General features: G+C 41.3%; 2 protein-coding genes across 4 annotated transcripts in view; one reads left to right on the top strand and one right to left on the bottom strand.

The window, feature by feature from the left end:
* The first annotated feature begins 111 nt into the window (after nucleotides 1–111).
* setmar (SET domain and mariner transposase fusion gene) lies at nucleotides 112–10,965 on the top strand. Of its 3 annotated transcripts, none has more exons than XM_055647748.1 (2): nucleotides 112–333; nucleotides 9,821–10,965. In XM_055647748.1, the coding sequence occupies exons 1-2, from the start codon at nucleotides 205–207 to the stop codon at nucleotides 10,619–10,621; spliced, it is 930 nt and encodes a 309-aa protein (XP_055503723.1). In that variant the 5' UTR covers nucleotides 112–204; the 3' UTR covers nucleotides 10,622–10,965. The 3 variants fall into 3 exon arrangements, with proteins under 3 accessions (XP_055503723.1, XP_055503724.1, XP_055503725.1); XM_055647749.1 differs by having other exon boundaries at nucleotides 113–333; nucleotides 9,824–10,965; XM_055647750.1 differs by lacking the exon at nucleotides 112–333 and adding an exon at nucleotides 2,650–2,809 and having other exon boundaries at nucleotides 9,824–10,965.
* A 6,422-nt stretch (nucleotides 10,966–17,387) lies between these two features.
* The window catches only part of sumf1 (sulfatase modifying factor 1), a 92,856-nt gene continuing 84,968 nt past the window's right edge, over nucleotides 17,388–25,275 (bottom strand). Inside the window, exon 9 of the mRNA XM_055647747.1 lies at nucleotides 17,388–18,903. Coding sequence (XP_055503722.1) covers nucleotides 18,790–18,903 — 114 coding nt within the window. The 3' untranslated portion in view covers nucleotides 17,388–18,789. The remainder of the gene's footprint in view (nucleotides 18,904–25,275) is intronic.

Here is a 25,275-nt window from a genome sequence, read left to right as displayed (position 1 = left end):
GAGGAGTAGGTTAGAGTGAGGAGTGAGGAGTGAGGAGAGAGGAGAGGGAGAGAGGAGAGAGGAGAGAGGAGAGCGGAGAGAGGAGAGGTTAGAGAGAGGAGAGAGGAGAGAGGAGAGAGCGGAGAGCGGAGAGAGGAGAGAGAGTCCGAGCGAGGAGTTGGAGTCCGCACCGTTTCCCCTGCACGGCTGCCATTGTTGAGTGCAATGATTGCTTCCAGTCCCCGGGCAATCGACTCAGGCCGGGTCTTGGCCTCTGACATCTGTTGCGGCCTGGAGAACCTGCCAGTGCCGGTCATTAACGGAGTGGATGATGAGGGGTTGCCTCCCGTGCAGGTAGAGCAGCATTTATTACATTCAAGATAGACACAACATGCTGAAGTAACTCAGTGGGACAGGCAGCATCTTTGGAGAGAAGGAATACTCCCCAGGTCTCTTACACTTGTGCAGTCAAGGGAGTCAAGAGTCATGTGCATCCAGGCAAAACCATTGAATTCATACGTGCTCCAGCTTTACATACACATTAAACGCAACAGCACAAATGGAAGGTACAATAAATTATCAGTATTCAGGTAAACGATGTCACGATAGTGCGATTTTCGTAGTCCAAAGTCCATCGTAGTTTATTGCTGAGATAGTATTGGGCAGAGTGGTGCAAGTGCCTGATGGTGAATGGGAAGAAGCTGTTCTTGAACTTGGAGGTCATATCAATAGTAGCAGCAAGCAAAAACGGAATTGATGAGAGCATGGTCAGGTGGTGTTGGTCTTTGATTGATATTAGTTGGCTTCTTGAGCCAGTGTTTCCTATAGATTCCTTTGATCATGTGGAGGAATCTACCCGTGATGGACTGGGCCATGTTCACCACTATCTGCAGCCTTCATCCATTGCGTTACATTGTCACACGTAGTAGTTAATTCAAAACAATAATGATTCAATTCAATTATACTTTATTATAGGTAGTGAGTTACTAGATAGTGAAATGCTTTGTTTTGCTTACAACCCAGTAAAATTATGTAGCAGACCTCGCTTAGGCAGTACACAATTGTCACCACGTATTGGTGGCGATAAAATTGCATAAGTACACTGAACAGTCCTATCTCCTGCTGCCGCACATGTCACAGGCATCTAACATCAAAAATACAATTTTCTGCCGCAAAGCTTTCAATTTTTTGATTGAAGTGTACTTGAACCTTGATCTACAAAACCGTCCTTAAATGTTGATTTTGATTATCAACCTGAAAGTGGAAAGAAATGCAGACATGAAATTCAAAAATAAAACTGCTGGTGTCACTTGTCAGCGAAAAAATCTCGAACCTGGAACGTTAACATCTATATATACATATTCCTAAAACTCTCATCTTGCTCGTGTGTGTGCGTGCGATTCATGCCCTGAATTGCACCAAAACCGTACTCGATAGTAGTACAATATTTGGACCACCTTACCCACCATTGTCCTGTGGTGTGGTGTATCAAGTTTCCTTCAGATTGATGGTATATTTTGCATTATTCACATTTAAAACTTTAAAAATTTGACTTTTCACTTAACTTCTTAGTGTCAAAAATCCAAATCCCTGCAGGCCCTGCCCGCAACAAAGTTGCAATCACAGGACACTGAGTCCTGGCGGCAAGTGAATTCCATTTTATTTTCCGACAGTATTTTTTTTTAAGTTTAAAATGAGGGAGGGTGAATAAGGGGAAATGAGCCGCCGCTGCAAAGTTGGGGCCTTTGGGCGAGTGGTGGAATTTTGTTTTAGGAAACGGGTTGCGTTAGGGGAGCGGGTGAGTGGTGGATTAGGCTTCCCGAGGGGGCTATGGGTTGGAGGAACTGGTTGCGTTTGGGGACCAGGCCTTCCATGTGACAGGGACCCAACGTGTCCCACTTGGTCTAGTAGTTTATATTTCTACGGTTGCTACCTGCTGAGTGTTTCCAGCATCATTTTTATATTAGTAATCCTGAGCTGGGCTCTGGTTAGTGCCAGACCACACCTTGATCATCACATCAGTTCTGCTCAACAATGAAAGCAATACATAAAAACCTTTAGCATGGGGGACAGGAAGGAAACTCTAGAGACATGTTGAATGGTAAATCATGACAGTTATTTTTTGCCATCGTCTTTTCTGCAAATTGTTGTGCCATCTTCTGCGAGAACAGTAAAACAAGAACAAGGGCGGGCAATATTGATAGATAGATCCACTTCTGTCAAAGGTGAATTTCACCTACTTGGGGCTATTCAAGGTGGCTTCTGAGAAATGATCATACACACATGGACAAGTGGATAGTGCATGAAAATAGCAGATCTGCAATATTCTTTGAAATAAATATGTGGGTAAGACAAGGATCAGAGGATCAAATTAATAAAAAGCAAATTTAGTAATGATCACTGCCTGAAGTAAACATTTAGATAGACCACTGGGAATAAATATTCTGTCATTAAAAAAATAATTTTGGACATAAGAATCTTCGGATTCCTCGAAATGGATTAATGGAAATTTTCCTCGTCAACAATGAGCCTGTGAACAAATTATCTTGGGTTGGTTAAGAGATTCCAATTGCGCAAATATTTACCTTCTTTAATTAACCATCAAGTTATTTATTTATTGTGCTTTTTTTTAGATAATCCACAATCTTTTTCCAATGGGTCTGCCAGCGCTATGATTGCATTTGACTCGTGTTAGTGAGGCTAATCTGATGTCTGCTCTGAAAGGCAGTGGCACAGCTGAGACAGCTGCTGCCTCACACCGCCAAAGCACTGGGTCCGATCTCTACCTCGGATGCTGTCTGTGTGGAGTTTGCACTATCTCTCTGTGACAGTGGGTTTGAGGATTAATTGACCTCTTTAAATTTGCGGTGTGTGGGTAGTGCATGAGTAAGTGGGATAACATAGAACTAGTGTGAATGGGTGATCAATGGGCAGCATGGACACAATGGGATAAAGGGGCTGTATCTTTAAACTAAACTATCCCTTTGCTTGCCATTATGCCCAAATTATGAATCCACAATTCTCTGATTTGAAGGCAAAAGTTCCCCACAGCCTTGGATTGACACCTAAATGTGTGAAATGTATTCAAGCTTAAAATATAGTAGATTTGCTGAAGCATTGGTAGATTTCAAACTCCATTCCAGACAATTTTCAAGAAAAAGTTCAATTAATAATGGGTGTATTTAGTAAAGCTATGGACTGCTGGTGATTTGAAGTCAAGTTCTGTTGCTGTGGCACATGATCTGGACTGTGATGGCAGTGTGCAGAGTTTGCTTTTTAAAGGCAGTTCACTTGTGCTGCAATATGTTTCAAGGAAGGTAGATGCAGGGGATTAAAAGTTTACAATCATTAAATACGTGTGCATGGAGCTAGAGAATGAAAACCAAAAAAATGGTCAGTTGACCATTTTGAGAATTAGATGCTAGAGGGCAACTAATTGAGAATAAGTATTGCTCTTCTAATCTGGGAAAGCACTTGAGCCAAATAATATTAATGGATTAATGTTAATGAAGTGATATTACTTAGATTGGAGCAGCAAACCTGACCATTCAGTACATCACCTGAAAATCTATTAAATTAGTTCCACTTTGAACTGACAAGGTCCAAATTAAACTAGAAATGATGCAAAAGTAGATTTACAAGGATGTTATCAGAGGGTTTGAGTTATAAGGATAAGCTGGGTCTTTTTTAACCTGGAGTATAGGAAGCTGGATAGGACCTTGCAGAGGTTTTTTAAATTATGAGGAGCTAAGGTGAATACCCACAATCTCTTCATCAGAGTAGCAGAGTCTGAAACAAAGGGCACAGTTTTAAGGTGAGGAGAAAAGATTTAAAAGGAGACCGAGGGGCAAGTTTTTCACACAGAGAGTGATCACCTGTATATTATTCTATCCTGCATTCTAGGGACAATTAGTAGAAGCCAATTAATCTACAAACCTGCATGTCTTTGGAATGCGGGAGGAAACCAGAGCACCCGGAGAAATCCCATGTGGTCACAGGGAAAACGTACAAACTCCGTGCAGACAGAACGGATTGATCTTGGGTCTCTGGCGTTGTAAAGCAGCAACTCTACTGCTGCGCCACTCTACCGCCCTTACAGGCAGCCAAGTGAGGAACATGAGGAACCCGCTCTTTGGCACACAATGTCTGATGCCAAAACAAACTCTTGTTTGCCTGCACATAATCTATACCCCTCCATTTCCTGCATATCCATATGCCTATCCAAAAGCCTCTTAAATGCTACTATTGTATCCGTCTCCACCACCATCCCCAACAGTGCGTCCCTTTGTGTGTGGAGGTGAGGGGAGTAAAATGAAAGCTGGCAGGTGGTAGATGGATTCAGGTAAAGAGGGATGGATTGCTGAATGGAGTCGGGTGGGGGACAAAGAGGTGGCGATAATAACAGGCTGAGACGTTGAGGTAACCAGGGGCTCAGACAAAGCAAAATGGGAACATAAGTGTGAAAACAGGTTATTGAAGACACTGCTACCAATTGTTGAACAGAGAAATGGGTCATGAGTCTATAGAACTCACTTCCACAAAGGATGGTGGAAGCAGAGTTTTTATTATTTTTGTGGCAGAGGAAATAGACTCTGAATCAGCAAATAGACGAAAGGTTGCTGGGCTTGGGCAGAGACATTCTCTTATTAAATGACCACATAGACACGAGAGGAAACTGATTAGTCCTGCTACAAATTCATATGTTTATTTGAAACACAGTAGACCAGAGTTCAATTGGGCATCACCTGGGTCTGAGCACTGTGGAAAGTGGAAGGCTGTGGAGGGAATGGTGTATGGGGATAAGGATGGTGAACGATACATAAGGGCACATAGTGTGTGAAATTTGATGACGGTCATTTCGGTAGGTGAGCAAGACTCTGTGTGGGCCACAGTCCAGACTGTGGTATTTTATTGGTTTGCAGTCTGAGTGGTCAACAAGGTGGTGGTGGCCATTTAAACTCCAACAATATAATTGAAGTGAAAATTCATAAATAGACATTTCAACATCAGTAATGTGAGTTAGGAGCAGGGATAAAAAAAGATATCGAAGGTGAAGGGGGAAAGATTAAGGTAAGGAGAGAGGGAAAGATTTAATAGGAACCTGAGGGGTAACCTTTTCACACAAATGGTTGTCGGTGTATGGAACAAGCTGTCGGAGGAGGTAGTGGAGGCAGGTACTATCGCAACATTTAAGAAACATTCAGACAGGTACATGGATAGGACAGGTTTAGAAGGATTTGGGACATACGCAAGCAGGTGGGACTAGTGTAGATGGGACATGTTGGCTGGTGTGGGGAAATTGGGCCGAAGGGGCTGTTTCCACGCTGTATGATTCTATGACTGTATGACTATCTCCTTGGTGCAAAACCAAGCTGGAGAGTGAGGTTACTTCAGCTAGTGCAGAAAAGACAAATCAAACTGTGCTAGATTGGAGTTTCATGAGAATGGTGCAGCCCAGTGCTTCTCTGGATTCCTCTGGTGTAATGAGCTGCAGATAGCAGCTTTGTTTCCCCCCATATGCTTCTGCCAAATGGCAGTTAAGTTGGTGACAGTGGTGGATACTTCCATTGATGCTTTTGGTCTTGCTGGAGTGACGAGGAATGGCTATGTAATACTTCAGTGTAGGTTTCAGACACCAGATGGTGCTAAATGCCACTTGCAAAAGTTTCAATTCCAGACTAAAAATATTTAAAAAAAACATTTCTAGAATTGTTCTTATCTCTTATGACTTGACATGTCATAAAGGAGAAATTAAAAGTATAATAAAGTATTTCTACATGAAACACCCTTCCCGGCCAGAAAAGAATAAGGGTGATGAGTTAATGAATGTAATAATACTCGGCATCTACCCATGCACTGACAATTTTCCATATAATGTGGATCATCATCTATGACCAACTGTTGTTGAGTTGACCTGTGGGACATCTTATTGATCACCATTACTTATCTTGAAAGGCAATAACAAAGTGTTTGGGTGTTGTTGGTGACTCTGAGCTACTAATAGAAGATGGAGGACTATGATAGCTCTAGCCATGAGGTAGTAGTGATGCTTACCAGAAGTCTGGAGATTAATTTAATGAAAGGGAAAACAAAACATTGCACTGATTAGAAGTTTAGAAGAATTAATACATGGACTGCATCTGTACTGTCTGAGATAAAGTTGTGTAAAAAGTTAGACTTGACTATATGGAGAGCATTGTAGTGACAGATTGCTGTAGTGTTAGTATGAAAACTGCAAGTGGTAATGTATACTAAAATAAAATCTGCCTTCAAGAAGAGGAAGAACTTGCATTTGTATCTCATCTCCCAGAATTTAGGAAAGGGATATGTTACTATGGTGTATTGGCTTGACCCAATGAGTTGACCATTCCTTTCCCTCTACCGATGCTGCCTAACGTTCTTCCTCAGTTTGTTTTTTTAATGCTCCAGATTCCAGCATTTGTAATCTCCTGTGTCTATCTACCATTAAGTTTAATTGCAGTCACTGTGCATTCAAGAATCGGCTTTTGCTCAGCTGGTTGCATTCTTGTCTCTTGAGCCAATGGCTTTGAGTGGAAGCCCTATGCAGAGACTAGATCATAAATTGTTTGGTACATAGTGTGAGAGTACACTACTATAGTCCTCAAGATGAGTTACATCGATACCTCATTTGGTGGGTAAAAAAGAACAATAGAACCCATTGGAAGGAAGTAGAGAGTTTAAAAATAACAAATCAGGGCAAGAGAAGCAATATAAACTGGAGGTGGGAGAGGGAACAAACTACTGGAGAGGGAGGAAAACAAATGCTGCAAGAAAGTAGAGTTTAGGTCAGCAAATAACATATAACGTCTGAGAAATTTAGTGCAGAAAATGGTTATTCTCAGCTGGTGTTGCAGTGGGATGTAGACCATATTGCTGACTGGGGTCTTACAAATGTTATTTATACCTGATACCTAAACATTGTGTAAATGAGCAGGGGCTTAGAAAATGTGCTGCTTGTGACTGAAGTCAGAGGAAAAATATTGCATGAGCTGTGTCACATAATTGCAATGTGACTAATTGTTTTATAATTGAATGCCATATGATCAGATCTCTAGATCAGCACTCTGTTAGTGGTTAAGAATCTGTTTATATTATGTACTTGAACTCACTCAAACTGTACTTGAATTGTGATTAAATCAGTGGGATTGATGGAGAGGACGATTGGACCAGCGGTTGTGGGAGAATCAGGATTCAAGGGGTTTCAGGGAGTTGGGTTGAGTTGGGAGGGTTGTGAAATGGCAGATTGGATCTTGCGTGTGATTTGGAATTTGAGATTGGATAAACGACTTTGGAAATGGTGAGATAGATACAAAATGCTGGAGTAACTCAGCGGGCCAGGCAGCATCTCTGGAGAGAAGGAATGGGTGACGTTTCGGGTCAAGACCCTTCTTGAGAACAAACTTCAGTCCCAAAAAGTAAATTGATGCAGCAACACTCCAAAACAGACGTCCATAAAAGTATCAAAAGAAATATGGGATAGGAAAATAACAGTGATTGAATAGAGAGTGATGCAAAGAAGTGTTAGCTTCTCCCAGCTGCATGCAACAGCAGAAAAGAAATGTATACTCTCCACGTTTAGCACCAATGCCAAGCTGATTGCCTCTGGTTTCCTTTTTGAATTCTTCAAGTATCATAGAAAACCGCAGCAATTTATAGATTCAGACACACAGGAAAGAAAGGCATGCATATATATGACTCACTTTTAATACCCCATCTAAATTGCAAGATAAACGGCAAAAATTGTGATTGAATTGCAGACAAAACCAGGTAAAACTACAGAAAATAATTTCTGACATTAATAGTGATAATTTACAAAGCTAAGTAAATATATTTTGTCCTGGAGGAAAATATATTAAACCATGTAAATACCCTTTGTACATTATTTAACGAAAATATGCAATTGGTTAGGCACGCCTCGACTTCCTCATCCACAGACCACAGTTTGTTCGAATTGGCGGCAACACTTCATCCTCAGTAACAATTAGTATGGGAGTACCTCAAGGCTGCGTGCTCAGGCCCCTGCTTTACTCACTCTATACCCATGACTGCGTAGCCAGACATAATGCGAACTCCATCATCAAGTTCTCAACGACACCACTGTTGTTGGACGAATCACAGATGGGAACGAGTCAGGGTATAGAAGTGATATCGACTGACTGACCAAATGGTGCCAACACAACACCTGGCTCTCAACATCAGTAAGACCAAGGAACTGATTGCGGACTGTGGTAGGGGAAGGATGAGGACCCATAGTCCTGTTCACATCAATGGGATGATGGTGGAGAGGGTCAAAAACTTCAAATTCCTGGGCATGCATATATCCGAAGATCTTTCCTGGACCCAGCACACTGATGCAATTATAAAGAAGGCACATCAGGAACTCTACTTCCTGAGAAGATTACGAGGTTTCGGCATGTCGAAGAGGATTCTCCTAAACCTCTACAGGTGCACGGTAGAGAGCATCCTGACTGGTTGCATCGTGGACTGGTTCGGCAACTGGAATGTCCATGAGCGAAAAAGACTACAAAAAGTTGTGACTACTGCCCAGTCCATCACCTGCTTTGACCTCCCCACTGTCTATGGGATCTATCGTAGTCGCTGCCTCAGCCATAGCCGCTGTGGGGGGTGGGGGGGGGGGGGGGAAAGAAGAAGAAAGGAAGAGGCGGAGACAGTGATCTGTGGGAGAGCTGGGAAGAGGAGGGGATGGAGGTAGAAAGCAAGGACTACCTGAAATTGGAGAAGTCAATGTTCATACTGCTGGGGTGTAAACTACCCAAGCAAAATATGAGGTGCTGCTCCTCCAATTTGCGGTGGGGCTCACTCTGGCCATGGAGCAGGCCCAGGACAGAAAAATCGGATTGCACTATATTTGTTATTTATCGAACTTTTTCTTTTTTTTCTCTTCCTCCGTTATGTACTATGTTTACATATTCACATATTCTGTTGTGCTGCAGCAAGTAAGAATTTCATTGCCCTATCCGGGACATATGACAATAAAACACTCTTGACTTGTACTTTTACCCCTTATTTCTATTACAAGAAAAGAGCATTATTTCTGGAGTTAATATGCCTGGCCTGCTTTTATACTTCATTTAGCACAATTAGCACATCATACGGAGCACAGGGACCAGCGGTAACAGACCAAGGGCATTTATCTGAAACCCATATTTACGTAAGTCAATTAGCCACATGCTTGTCAAGATTGTGTCAAGAGACACACGTCCCAGTTTAGAAATGGGTAATGAACTCTTGCTAAATTGGAATCAAAGTTTATCTGATCACGCTGTTGTAATTTTACATTCAAGTGAAGAGGTGAACATTATTTTACAGGTCATGGGGTGATGGGATAATATGTGCACTCATGCAGCTCAGCTTTCTGTACTTGATAAAGATTAGAATTATTGAGGATCCCTGTTGTTTTATTTTTCTATAATGTTTTTTTAAAACTTTTAATGTGGTAAACATTGCCTGCAAATAGATTCATACCAGGAGGAGCAGCAAAGCGATCCGTGCTCTGCTGAATGTACATGTTGTCCGTCTTTTATGTTAGATATTTGATTTTTGCTTTCAGTACAGGCATTTTAGGTAGGACTAAGTATACTTAAACATTCAGTTTTACTATGACACCATGGTACACAATTTGAAGAGTTGGAGAGCATAGTAATTGGTATAGTGACCAACTGATTTGAGCATTTAACAGTATAGAAAGACCCCTTGACTTCAAAGGGTCACTAAAAAGCATTTAGTGACCCTTTGAAGAAGCCAGATAACAGAAGGCTGTGGGAAGAATCACATTAAGGATGTTTTGTGTTTTCCCCAGCAGTATACGCCTGAAAATGTGGCTGGGCCAGGAGAAGATCTTGATCCCACGGAAATAAATCTTCCAGGATGTGACTGCTTAACCGCTTCCTGTAAGGCGGATACATGCACTTGCCTGCAACGCTTCAAAGGAGCTTATGATGAAAGCATGTGCCTTGTGGACCTGAAAGATAAGACAAGCTACTCCAGGCCAGTTTTTGAGTGTAACATCATGTGTAAATGCAGTGAGGCCTGTAAGAACAGACTTGTCCAAAACGGTCTTGTCTTTAAACTGCAGGTGTTCAGAACGTTAATGAAAGGATGGGGCCTTCGGACACAGGAACCAATTACGAAAGAAAGATTTGTTTGCGAATATGGGGGTGAAATCATTGATTTTCTGGAAGCCAGCAGGCGGATCCAGTGCCAAAACTCTGACGACATGAACTATATCATCGCATTGAGAGAACACCTGAGTACTGGAGAAATACTGCAGATTTTTGTTGACCCTACCCACACTGGCAACGTTGGCCGTTTCCTCAACCATTCTTGCGATCCCAATCTCTACATGGTTCCTGTTCGTGTTAACTCCATGATTCCAAGATTGGCCCTTTTTGCAGCTTGTGATATTGCAGCAGAGGAGGAGCTGTCGTATGACTATTCTGGAAGGTTCAATAGTCTTGTGAAGGAAGACAGAACTGAGGAAGTGGCTGGTGGACAGACTCTTTCCCTTAAGCCATGTTATTGTGGTGCACGGACATGTATTGGCTCTCTGCCCTTTGATAGCTCACTCTATAATCTCAAGGACAAGTTAACCGTGACTTAGCTTTGGCCATTATACACTTTTAGCTTTTGATTCAGTTCATTTGAGTTTGCAGTTAATACTTGTTGATGCAGTAGTATGGTATGTGTTAGCCACTTACATTTGCAATATACACATGTGAAAACAGTGTTGGGTTATTTATGATTCATCACAGTCACTTGCACTTATTTTATAACAAGAACATCTCAATGTTGTCTCAAATTGCATTTTCAGTGGTCATTTTTCCTATTTTCCTTAAATTTATAGATCCATTTGATTGGAGAATTGGAAAAATCTGTCCAGACCTGAGAGAATATTTGCTTAATTTAGCTGATCGCAAGCATCTGATTAAATTGTGTGGCTCAACTGGATTTTCTCTCACCTATATTATTTTCATAAATGGTTTCATGGTGAATCATCACACTGGGCATTTTGGGACACACTGTTGTCATGTATGCTGTCACAGAAGAGATTAAGGCAGTGGCTGGACCTCATAGACATCCAACACTTAGCTGACTTATTCATCATTGTCAAAGACACCTTCCACCATGCAGTTAATTAATAAAAAGTAATGGGCAACATCCCCTGTTCATCATGGGATTCCAGTACCCATCTTGCATGGTGTCTACACATAAAAGTTAACCTTTTGTTGATAACATGTTAAATCAACTGTATGTGTTTTTTTTTTAATTGCTTTGAATTGACAACTACTTGGTTAGTGAATGCTACATGTTGTTAAGTACACACTAGAATATATTTACTAACCACTTGAGTGTAGTAAGGCACTCACTACTTGATTTAATGCGTGTGGTTAAAGTAGTGTTGTCAAGGCTGTATCTGTGGCTACTCAATCTCCATTGAAGCATGCTTGTCCAAGATGTCTCTGCGATTCTTTCTCCGATAAATTATAAATAGATCTCGCTGCAAACCCACCTGAGAACGTTGGAATTGTTAAATATGAAAAAGCGACCCATCCATCTTGCTATTCATATGACAAACCATAATGAAGAGGTTAACTTAAGCAATCAGTCTACGATCACCAGGGACCTGAGGACCTAGTGTTGCAGAACATTGGAGATCATGGGTCCAATCTCATTTGGCTCACACAAAATAAGACACACTTATCACAGCTGTCACAAACTACTGTCTGTTGTAGTTGAGAGGTTTTTGTGAATGAAGTCTAACTAATATGCAGTCAACTGGAACGATGCTTACTGCTTTCACCATATCTCTGGGGAGCCTGCTCCTTATCTAGGCCATTCAGTCACATAAATATTGCTATGACCCTTTACTCAACCTTCCCTTCCTTTAAGACCAAGACAAGTACACTATTATGAATATGGTGTCAGTATCTCACGCACCTACAACACTTAAGATTTAGTTTGCTTTGTAACTCATCATGAGATAACAGGTATAGGGATGTTTTTAATTATAGGCACATTATTTCTTCTAACTTTTAATCTTATAAATTGTAAATGTTTAAGGATGTGAAATCAGTGCTTTTCAATCAAAGCTCATTATTTCTGGAAAAGGTGATGTGCCAATGAAAGAAAATATTCCTCTTCATGACTGTGTGCTGGAAATGATTGATAACCGTGCTGAAGAGATGTGGGGCACTGGGCTGTTTAATTCTGTTAGATACTGTCCCACATTCCCCAAATAACACCAAGCACCAGTTTCAGCAGTCCCATGAGAGAAGACTGAAATAGTCAGGTCAACACATGTATGTCTATCAAATATTTGTAAAGTAGTTCATTCAGTTTTAGTACAATGCCAGGTTTGCATTGGAAATTTGCAGTGTTAACCTCCTATTGAGTGGCCATATCGTCATCGTGGAAATTATTGCCTCTTCATGGAGCACACAATGAGAGGAAGCTACAGGTTTGCAAAACACAGAAAACTGGCCAGCAGTATGTCATCAGCAAAAATCTGAAAGCAAGTCCGAAACCTGAACAAAAATATTTTGCTAATTAATCCAGCTCCTAATCAGTTTTCGACCTACTTTTTCAACAAATTCAGAGAGGCATGCAGCACAGAAGTAGGTCTTTTGGCCCAACTTACCCACACCGACCTAGATATCCCATCTACACTAGTCCCACCATCCCACATTCGGTCCATATCCCTCTGAACCTTTCATATCAAGATACCTGTACAAATGTCTTAAAAGTTGTTATAGTAGCTGCCTCAACTACATTAACTATTTCTCAGTCCACTTGTCCACCAGTCACTTTCTCAGTTCACTTGCCCAGCTGATCGAGATCCTGCTGTAATTTTTATAACCATTTTTGCTATGTACGAAAACACCCTTTTAGTGTTATCTGCAAACTTAGTAATCATGCCTTGCATATTCTCATCCAAATCATTGATATAAACTGCCAACAGCAATGGACCTAACACAGTTTCCAGTCAAAGAAAGAGCGTTCACGTACCGAGGCAAATAAATAAATGATGGGTCTTTGTCCCAAACATTATGGAGGGCACTGCAGAGTAAATATACAACTGTTCCCTTCAGTGGATTGTTTGACAATTATACAATTTATTTATTGTCATTTGAACCTAAAATCAAGTTCAAACAAAATTTGGTTTCTACAGTCATAGAACAAGAAAAGCACCAAGACACAAACCAACACAATTTACACAAACATTCATCACAGTGAAATTCCTCACTGTGATGGAAGGCAAAGTCTTGTCTCTCCCCTTCTTCTCTTCTCCCGATGTTAAAGCCCCCGGCGGGTGATGGCAAGTCCGTGGCCGTTAAGGCAGCGCCGGGTGATGTAAGGCCCCACTCCGGATCTTAATGTTGGAGCCCCCGGCGGGTGATGGCAAGTCCCGCAGCCATTAAAGCCGCACTGGGCGATGTAAGGCCCTGCTCCGAGTCATTTTCAACCCCGCAACTCGGGCGGGAGAAGCTGCTGTTGCGGGAGCTCCGAAAAGCGGAATCCCACCAGGGACCAGCGAGCTCCCGATGTCACCATCCACCGGACCTGCGAATGGTGCCTCCGAGATCTGGAGTCGGGTCGCAGCCGCGCGTCACCTCAGCTCTCCACGCTCCAAAGCCGGCCAGACCCACGATGTTAAGTCCGCAGGCCCTGCGACTGGAGCCCCCAGGTCGTTCCGGTTGGAGGCCGCCTCACAGTACTAGGGCCCAACGACAACGAAGACCCAACAGGGAAAAGTTTGGGTCACCCGTATAGGGAAGAGGTTTAAAGGTTTCCCCCGCCCCCCCCCCCCCCCACATATACACAGCTAAAAACAATATAATATACATTGAACAGGACAACAATAAAAAGATAGACAGACTGCAGAGGCCGCTGCAATGTCAGTCGTGCCGCCCACACAATGAAGAGATCACAATTCAAAGTAATGTGATGGGAGAGAGGCAGTGGGAGATAAAACCTGTTTATACAAAAGCAGGTTATGTTGTGCACTTCACTTGCAAGGAAAGTAGGAACAGATTCATTCAAGGTTTTCAAAAGAGAATTGAATAGGCATTTGAGGGAACATTGTATGGCGGCGGAGAAAAATCGGAGGAATAGGACTGAATTGTTTGCTTAGAAGGAACTGGCATGGATACGTGGAGCTGAATGACCAGTTGTAGTGAATGACTTTATGTTCCATACATGGAGCATTTTATCTGTCTTGGTAAAGTGAGCACTGAGTGCCAAGATATTTTTGTTTATTTTATTCTTTACAAATGAAGTCAGGTTTCAGAACGCTGAAGGATTAATTGCCTGACGTTCAGCATATTTTACTGCTTCTAAGCTACAAAAACAATAAAAAAAACTTAGACCTGGTGATTTTAAGGGAAGGCAATGGGCTCTGTTTGTCTAAAGGAAATGAACGAGCCAATAAAACAGTTACCCACAGTCTAACAGTTCTCTGGTAAGATTTATATCAGGACATATCAGGAAAAAACAGGAGATAATTTTAGAATAGTTTCGCCCAAATGAGGAATCCAGCTTTAGATTTTAGACTTCAGAGATACAGTGTGGAAACAGGCCCTTCAGCCCACTGAGTTTGTGCCGACCAGTGATCCTTATACACTAGCTCTATCCTACACGCTGGGGACAATTTTACAATTTGACTGAAGCCAATTATCCTACAAACCTGTACGTCTTTGTAATGTGGGAAGAAACTGGAGCACCCAGAGAAAACCCACGTGGTCATAGGGAGAACATACAAACTTCGTACAGGTAAACCCTAGTCAGGATCAAACCTGGGTCTCTGGTGCTGGTCTGGCAGCAACTCTACCGCTGCGCCACTGACCAAAACAGCTGCAGTGACCTCATGTCAAGATTATACGATGGCTGTGATGGTTGTAATTCACAGAGAAATTAGCTATTTTCTAACCATGCTTTCTAATCAATACTTATTGAGGAGCACTCACAGGGTCTTAGTAGTGGTCGAATTGAACAGCAGTGGAAAGGAAGAATGTGTTTAAAAAAGTGTTTAGAAACTCTTAAAATAAGTGGAGCAGTGTTTCATTCAAAGGGTTACTTACCGGTATGTGTTTTCTGGCTGATAAAAGCAGCCCAGTAACACATCATTTCTGATGAGATCATTTGTGGATCTCAAGGCAATCCTTGTATTTATAGAACTGCCTGCTTCTCCATTCTTCCTTTATTCGCATAGTTTATTAAGATGATAAATCCCTCAGATAGCAGAGAAAATATATTGCCCAGATTCTGTTTTCTCCTTCGGCGCAATGCAGTGATTACAGTCTTGAATTCTTCCCTTTCCCTGAAGCAGGTTTTTAACAGCCATCCATCACTTCACCCAAAAGGCCAATCCTTGAGCATGCCTTGGTTATGTTCAAGTATCAGGTAGCAAGTCATTCAGTGAAGTAGATATAAACAGTCATAGTATCATACAGCACAGAAACGGGCCCTTCGGCCCAAATTGCCCATGCCAACCAAGATGCCCCCTTTAACATAGAAAATAGGTGCAGGAGTAGGCCATTCGGCCCTTCGAGCCTGCACCGCCATTCAATATGATCATGGCTGATCATCCAACTCAGTATCCTGTACCTGCCTTCTCTCCATACCCCCTGATCCCTTTAGCCACAAGGGCCACATCTCCCTCTTAAATATAGCCAATGAACTGACCTCAACTACCTTCACTAGGCAGAGAATTCCAGAGATTCACCGTTCTCTGTGTGAAAAACATTAGTTCCACCTGGCCATATCCCTCTTAAACCTTTCCCGTCCATGCACCTGACCAAATATCTTTTAAATGTTGTTTTCGTACCTGCTGGTTTACAACAAAAGACACCAAAATGCTGGAGTAACTCAGTGATCAGGCAACCAAGTTCACTGCTCACTAAAGGTGGCTGCACAAGTAGATAGGGTGGTACAAAAGACATATGGTAAGTTTTCCTTCATTGCTAAGGCCACTGAATATAAGAATCAGGAAGTTACGATGCAGCACAAAAGGACTTTTGGTTAGGCTGCATTTGGAGTATTGCACGCAGTTCAGGTTGGCTGACAACAGCAAAGATGTGGAGAGTTTGGAGAGGGTGCAGAGGTGGTTTACCAGAATGCTGTCTGGATTAGAGGGTCTCAGCAATAGTGAGAGGTAGGATACACTTGGAATGTTTTCTCTTGAATGTCGGCCAAGTTATACCAGCCAAATCTCTGTTGTTACGTTCTCCAGCAGAGCTTGATGCGTAGTAAACAGAATAACATGCCCCATTCCAGTACTGGACAGTTTAGCTCAGTGTAACTAAATCAAATCCAGCATTGGTTATGCTGTTATTCCACCTTGATGACCAACACAACACCAGCCAGTGATCAGACCCAGGAGTGTCCAATGAGTATGCACATACCAGTAAATTAGTCAGCGAACTCACTGAAACATCGATGCAGCAGTCATTCCTAAAAACACTATCAAATGGACAAATTTGAATGACTCAGAATGAGCCTATTAAGTCTATACTTGCTCTCTGAGCAATCCCATCAATTCTCCTCTCCCACGTATTTTCCTGTACCCTATTCTCTCTCGTGAAGAAGAGATCTGAACCAAAATGTCACCTATCCATGTCCTCCACAGATGCTGCCTGGCCCACTTATGATCTTTCCACTAGTGGGATAGTCTAGGACCAGAGGTCATAGCATCAGAATAAAAGGAAATTGATAATGGTAACGATCAATAGGAAATTGATTCAGTAGATATTTTTAAGGCAGAGATATAGATTCTTGATTAGTACAGGTGTTAGAGGTTATGGGGAGAAGGCAGGAGAATGGGGTTAGGAAGGAGAGATAGATCAGCCATGATTGAATGGCGTAGTAGACTTGATGGGCTGAATGGCCTAATTCTACTCCTATCACTTATGACCATATGAAAGTCATTCATATTTTATTTCTTGCCAAACTATCATAAATAAAATCATATTAAATAATTGCTTAAGTTCAAAAGGTGGAAAATATGTTGGTAGATTTTTAAATTGTTACCATTGTAGCAAAGTGTTGTTCGCATAGTGAGAAAAATAAAAATGCATTGTTTACCTCCTATTGTGATCCAGGTAAGGGTAGAATGAACAGAGTGGCCTTCTGTGTAACAGTAATTGTATGATTCTAACTATCCAGTTAAAGATTCAGTTTATTATACACATATATTACACATGTGCAAACTTAAAAAATGTTGGAATAATTTGATCAGTGCATCTTCTCAGAACATTCTAATATTAATTTACCTTAAAGCATTCTGGAAATAATAAGTGATTACCCTGTATAAGATCTTGAGGATCAATACATTTAAGCATGACTCCTAAATAAAAGCACAGGCACAATACTTGTAAAATGAATGATTCAGTCTTTAATGTTATTGTGAAACCCAGTTTCTCATGGATAAAAGCACATAGTTTCAACACACACTTGACAATAGTTTAAATATAAATTAAATGTCAACAATAGCCAGTATATGGCCAAATTAGGGATTCTTCCCTGTAGTATTAAAAATACATAGCTTTGGTCACTGAAACTCAATTTCTGATAGTACATCATTACTTATTTGATAATAAAGCCTTCCATAAAAAATATTGAAGATAGTAACTAGGAAGTATTCCTGCTTATCTTGAAATTATTGTATCACTTGTGAAACTATAAGAGAGGTACTCATCACCCTTTGTTTTATAAGGCAAGCAAATATCTTTATTGGTTACTACTCGTTTAATGTTAAAGCTCTGCCCTATGATCCCTCTGAGGACATGGTTCTTGCTGTACATTCACCCTAGTCGCCTGAGGCTGGTGAGCAACACTGGGGATAGGAACCTACAGCTCCAGAGCACCTTGACAATGATCACCACAGGTTCGGTGCTAGGACTCTCACCTCTTCATCAAAGAAAATGTGCTTCACCATCCACGCATAATCTAGCGTGTATATAATTCAGCCGTGTATAATCGGTGCCAGCTTTGAGATGAGACACTGAACCAACCTGGGTGGAAGTGAAAGATCTCATCTTGAGAGTAGCTGCAAATTTCAGCTTACATCTATTCTTCAATAAACTGCCATTTGTGTGATTTTTCTGCGGCATTTTTCCTGCATTATAAGTGACTGCAGTTAAAAATTATTCTTGGGCTGGGAGAAGCTTTGAAACACGCTAAGGCAGTACCTGAGATCTAATCTTGTGTTGTTTCGATTTACCAGTTGTAAAATAATCAAGACGATCAAAAATAGACACAAGATGCTGGAGTAACTCAGCGGACCAGGCAGCTTCTCTGGAGAAAAGGAATAGGTGACTTTTCGGGTTGAGACCCTTCATCAGATTGCCAAGAGATCTCCACCGGAATATTTGATCTCAGGGTGAAATGAAGAGCAGACATCTTTCCCTCTATCAACATTATAAAGGTTTGGGCCAAAAATGGTTCGAAATTAATTTACTGTGCTATTCCATATTGGGATGTGTGATCATGTTTCTGAGCCAGTTGATTTATTTTCTTGCATCATTAATAAAGGCAGAATCCTACTTGAGAGAGTTCCAGAGTGAGTGAAGCTGGTGACTAATGTTATTGGCACTGTACTTTTTAAATGTAAAATATCTAATCAGAAAGATCAGTGGCTGGGATCAATGGATCATTCAGTAAGTTTTGGCTGCTGGCTTCTTTAAAGGCAGATCCATTCAACATGTATTTTGTACATTTTCAATTATTATTTATGTTTGATCTTTGGATTCCTGATAGTTCTCCGGAACGAAATCACTTCAGGTAGTCGGGCAATTGGTCGGCAGCACAGCGGAAACCCAAGTTGGATGCAGAGCTGTCTGGAGTGTTCTGACTTCGAGCAGCACAACGATATCTGTAGCAATAGGACTAAATATAAATCAGAATGTTAGCAATGGGTAGAGGATGGCTTGTATACACTGAATACCAGTCTGGAGCACGTACTCCATCCTATCACCCTTTCTGGGCAAGAAACCACTGTATTTCCAGATCCTTGAGAACATCACCAATTAATCTACTTTTTCAGTCCGTGCATTCCAGATTATTACTGTACCTTTTGTTTAAGAAGAAAGCTGATTTTCTCTCCGGTTCCTTTGCGCACTTGTTTAAATCTATGCCCAGAACTGGGCACAGAATCCTAACTGCAACCAGTGAACGGATTTGTAAAGGTTTGTTTTTGCATTCTCTGCCTCCAGTTTTATTTTAAAAATAGGTTTTTAAAAACCTATCCTGCTGTCTTTGAAGGTTTGCATATGTGAACCTGTAGCTCTTTGTATCCTTGTTAAAATGTATTTGTACAGAAGCCTGAAAATTGAGATTATTGGGTTGAAATAGTTAACTGAAGGTATAGCTTTAGTAGCAGTCACTGACTGGAGAAGATGTAATTTGGGGCTATTTATGAATATAGGAATACGAGTAGACAATGTTAGTTACTCTGCCATTTACAGTTGAACTCGATTGCTAATCCATTACCTACTTCAGTCACATACGAATAACACCTACTGATCACAGACCTGTAAGGTACAAATGAAGTAATAGGGTTGTATAGTCATAGGGTGAATCAGCACGGAAATGGGTCCTTGTGCCCAACTTGCCCATGCCGACTGTGATGGGCCATCTACAGAACTCTTATGGGCCTGTCCTACTTAGGCGATTTCCATTAAAACTAGTCCCTGGCAGTCGCCTAAAGAGTCGCCTCAGTGGGACAGGCCTCTTAACCTGCCTGCACTTGGTCCATAACCCTATAAACCTTTCCTATCCATATGCATGTAATACCTGTATAAATGTCTATTAAAGATTAGTATAGTACCTCCCATGGCACCACGTTCCATAAACCCACCATCCTCTGTGTGAAAAAATTGCCCCTCAGGTTCCTATTAAATCTTTCCACTCTCAAACCTATGTCCTCTGGTTCTTGATTCCCCTACTCTGGGTAAAAGACTGCGCATTTATTCTATCTACTCCCCTCATGTTTTTATACACCTCTAAAAGATCACCCCTCATCCTCCTATGATCCGAAGGATAAAGTCCAAGCCTGCCAACCTCTCCCTATAGTTCAGGGCCTCAGGTCCTGGCAACTTCCTTGTAAATCTTCTCTGCACTCTTTCTAGCTTAACATCTTTCCAATGGCAGAGCGACCAGATTTGAACACAGTACTCCAAATGTGGCCTCACTAACGTCCTGTATGTGTCCTCAGCCTTTTGCAGAAGGAGGTTTGAATTTGATTATAATTTGTGTGAATAATAGCTTGCAATTTTGTTTCTAAATGACCGGGCTCTAAAGTTACCAATTTTTCCTTGCTGTTAATTCCCCTCGTCAGACTTGTTTCTCTGCATCTACCAGCATCAATCAGATAGCTTGATTTTATCATCCCTTAATTCTTTGTTTGAATCCAAATAGTCTTTTTCACACAAAGGGTGGTAGGCATATGGAATGAGCTGCCAGAGGAGGTAGTTGAGGCAGGTAATATCACAATTTAAAAAAAAAAATTTGGATTTTTAAAAGTTCATGGATATGATAGGTTTAGAGGGATATGGGCCAAACGCAGGCAGTTGGGACTAGTGCAGTTGGGGCATGTTGGTCAGTGTGGGCGTTGGGCTTGTTTCCACACTGTTTGAAGACCAGCGCGCCAAAAACCGCTGTAGTTAAATGCGATGCCATTTTAGGGAACTGTGGATTTGTACTCCTTGATCTCTCTGCTCTACAACATTCCACTGTTCTCTCTCAAAGCCCAGCCTGGGATTGACTTCCCAAATTGCAACACCTCCCAATTATCCAAATGAAACACTCCCCAGACAACTTTTCCAGCTGATCGAAATTCTACTATAATTCTTGATAGCCATCTTCACAGCCTAATCAATAGATGACCCCCATAACCAGCTAACTGAAAAAGGGATAAAGGAAAATGAAAAAGGGAATGCTAATTTAATTCTACTAATTAAATGGCAATTCCAAATTTAAATAGAAATTCAATAAGAACTAAATTTTAACGTCTAGAAATCTTAACACGTTACAAACATGTGGGTGATAAATCTTTCTTTGAATGTGTGACCTAGAGGCTTCTGGTTTTCTAATGTTGTGACTTTCAGTTGGTTAAACACTATCTGTGCCTTCAGATATAAAGTGACAAATTCACAGCTTTACAAAATATATATTTTGCATTTTCCTATTTAAAATGATCATTGTATTTGAAGTTAACACGTTAATAAGGTTTCACTTCTGCAGCACTGAATCAGCTTAAAGACATAAAGAGTATAATTTTCCTACTTCCATCATTTTAGCTACCAGAACCTATCAGTCAAAATCAGGCATAAACTTACCAGATAAGTGTCAGAGGTCATAAACGTAATGGAAATAATCCAAATGATCAATTATTTTAAATTTAATTTGAATAGCTCTGTGCAGGAATATATCGCCCTGCAACGCGGTCTCTGTTTCACAGCTAAACACTTGGTTTCCTGTCAGTTTTTCCAACACAGACCCTTATCGTGCTAAGGCTACAAATAGACTTCTATCTAAAGCTGGGCTGATGTGATAATTTAAAAATAAAAGCAAACTTTTGTGGGATTTTCTTTCAGTTAAGGCTTGCAGCCAAAAGCAACATATTTAACTGCACTTAAAAGAGCAAAGTTAATTGCTGGAAAATTAGATTGTTAATTAAACTATGTACCACTATAACAATTCCACATTGTGCTAATGTGACATTTAAATCTCAAGAAGTTTGGCACTGCTTAGTTTTTCCAAGTATTTGGTGCAATAGTAGATTGCGAAGGAAAGAAAACGCTTGTGACTGAAACACTCAATTGTTTAAGTTTGGCCGGTTTACGGCGAACAACAAAATAGGTTCAAGTTCCTCAGGGTAAATATCACCAGCAACCTGGCCTGGACCAGTCATATCAAAGCCAAGAAAGCACACCAATGCCTCCACTTCCTTAGAAGGCTTAGGAAGTTCGGCATGTCCCCAACAACTCTCACCAACTTCTACAAATGCTTTTTACAAGTGTAAAAAGCATTTTATCAGGATGCATCACAGCAAGGTTTACAAACATCCAAGACAGCAAGAAATTGCCGAGAATTGTGGCCGCAGCCCAGACCATCACGCAAACCAAACTCCCTTCCATTGAACCCCATTTACAGTTCATGCTGCCTCGGCAAGGCCACCAGCATAATTTCACCCCTGACAATCCCTTTCCTCCCGTCTCCCTTCAGGCAATAGGTACAGAAGTGTGAAAACAAATACATTCAGATTCAGGGACAATTTCTTCCCAGCTGTTATCAGGCAACTGAACCATCCTATCACCAACTAGAATGGTCCTGACCCGCCATCTACCTCATTGAAGACCCTCGGACTATCTTTAATCGGACTTTATCTTGCATTAAACGTTATTCCCTTTATCCTGCATCTGTGCACGGTGGACGGCTTGATTGCAATCATGTGTAGTCTTTCCATTGCAGCCACCCAAGAAAAAAACTTTTTCACTGTACCTCGGTACACATGACGATAAACTAGACAACCTAACTCAATAGTTTTATCCTTCAAATATACTCGAAACAGAGTGATGTTGAGCTATGGTTTCAGCTTCAGCATACTGGGTGAAAGAACAAAGAACTTCTAATTATATTACAGATTGTGTGTTCTGAATGAATCCCAGATGCTTTAAGTCAATAAAGAACCTTTGTGATAAGTCAATGTGATAACACAGCAGCCAACTTGTGCAAGGAAAGCTTTGTATGTAGGAATGTAATAATGCATTCATTGGTCTATTTTGGTGCCGATGGATAATTCTTGGCCAGTTTCCTGGGGATAACTTTGCTACTCTGGTTCGAAACAGTTGCATGGGTTCATTAACATCTATCACAGCAGGCAGTGGGTCTATGGCTTAATGGCTCTTCCTCCGTTTACTTCTGCATAATACCCCTAGTCTTGCACTGTGGTGTCCTCCATAAATATCAGTGACCGTCCCCAATTCTGACCATAGCCTGGAATGATTGACCATTGATGAGGCAACTAAATTAGATTGAGCACAGCACAATACAAGAGGGACTCCTGCAGCAATGTCCCAAGCTGAGAAAGGAGGAATCCATCTGCACAACCAACCATCTTCCACTGTGCAAAGCAATTGCTCTCCCATTTATTGGTTTTTACCTTGTCCGATTTCACCGATTTATCATGTGTCCTTGATACCTCACTCAATCAGGTGATATATTAAAGTCAAGAGCAGTAGCTCTCATCTCACCCCGGACTTCATATTTTTTAGTGTCATAGAGTCATACAATGTGGCTCTGCAGCCCAACTTGTCCATGCCGACCATATGTCCCATCCACACTAGTCCCACCGGCCTGCTTTTGGCCCATATCCCCTTAAACCTATCCTATCTATGGATGCACCTAAATGGTTCTTAAACATTGCGATAGTACCTGCCTCAACTACCTCCACCAGCAGCTTGTTCTATACACACACCACCCTTTGTGTAACCAAAGGTTCCTATTAAATCTCTCCCCCTTCACCTTGAACCTATGTCCTCTGGTTCTTGATTCCCCGATTCTAGGCAAGAGACTCTGTGTGTTTACCTAATCTATTCCTTTCATGATTTTGTACACCTCTATATGATCACCCGACATCCTCCTGCGCTCCAAGGCATAGAGTCCCAGCCTACTCAACCTCTCCCTATAGCTCAGGCCCACAAGTCTTGGCAACATCCTTGTAAATCTTCTCTGCATTCTTTCCAGCTTGACAGACCTTCCAACGTCTGTGCTCAGTACTCTGACTTATGAATGCCAATGTGATGAAAGCCTTTTGGACCACCCTATCTTCCTGTGCCCATGTTAGTGATCCAAAAATGAAACGCCTCACATTTCTCCATATTAAATTCCATCAACCACTCCTCAGCCCACCTGCCCAACCGATCAAGGTCCTGTAGCAATTTTTGGCATAATTTTCTTCACCACCTACAATACGACCCACTTTTGTTCAGCTTGAGTCAGAAGCTGCAATAGACCTTAGCAGCCCATGCAAAACCACTTGCCCTCGGCAACGACTTACAAACAACCATGTTAAAACTGACCAAATCTTGCATTTCTGTGCAGTCGACTGCGGGGTGAGCGTTGGTCAAGGCAATGGCAATTTATTCTCCAGCTTTTTTTGAAATATCATAAAGAATGATCCCTGTCACAGCGTGAAATTGGAGAGATGTTGCAAAATAGAGGGACCTTTGTGCCTATCTGGATAGGACAGTCATAAATCCTAATACATCTGTGATGACCTGGCAACGTTATTGATTTTATTTTCCATAAATTATGCAAATAAGATTGTTATCAAGAGTCAAGAGTGTTTTATTGTCATATGTCTCGGATGGGACAATGAAATTCTTACTTGCTCCAGCACAACAGAATATGTGAATATGTAAACATAGTACATAATGGGGAAAAAGAAAAAAAAAGAAAAAGTTTAATAAATAACAAATATAGTGCAATAATAATATAGTCTATTTCAGTTCAGAGCTCTCTATTACAAATTGAAATTGTAACGTTCAAACAAAAGATTAAAATAATTTAAATTTTAATAGAATTGCACACATAGGAATACTTGTTTTGTTCAGTGCAATATTTGCATGAGCTAGACACAACGGAAGAACAATATGTTACATACTGTATGTATTTGATTACACATAAGCTACAGGTCCTCCCTGGCTTAGGAATAGCCAAATTATGGACACCCTGTATGTACGAGTGAGCGTTTGGGAGACTGGTGGGATGGATGAGGATGGATTTGCTGGCTGCTCAGAGCAGCTGGCATCTTCTGCTAGGTGGGAATGGGATTTTTTATATGTTCCTTCTCCCCTCATATACAATTTGGGGTTATTTCCAGTTGAGTAAAACTGGGAGCACTGAGCAGACTTGCTTGCTTGCTCACTGTGTCAGCGATGCTGTTTCTATGATTCTCTCCCACAAATCTTTTGTTAACTTCTGACTGTCGAACAGTTCAATTATGTGCAATTTTCAGGACAGAACCCTATCTTTACCTGGCGACTTCCTGTACTTAGTTACGACAATGCACTGACCTCATTGAAAACCAGCTATTGCTAATTATTTTCCTTTTGCCTCTGCGTTTAAAACTGGTCTCCACTTTTCATTGCTTTCTGATGTCCAGTACTTGCTCAGCTGGCCAATTTGCAACAATTTCACATTTTGTTTGCCTCGTCAGGCCGGTGATCTGAGCCCCGGGTCCCTTCCCCAGCTGCC

This window comes from Leucoraja erinacea, chromosome 16 (assembly GCF_028641065.1).
Source record: "Leucoraja erinacea ecotype New England chromosome 16, Leri_hhj_1, whole genome shotgun sequence".
NCBI classification, from domain to species: Eukaryota; Metazoa; Chordata; class Chondrichthyes; order Rajiformes; family Rajidae; genus Leucoraja; species Leucoraja erinaceus.
The sequence above is the reverse complement of the archived record's forward strand: the minus strand, read 5'-3'. Positions and strand labels throughout refer to the sequence as shown.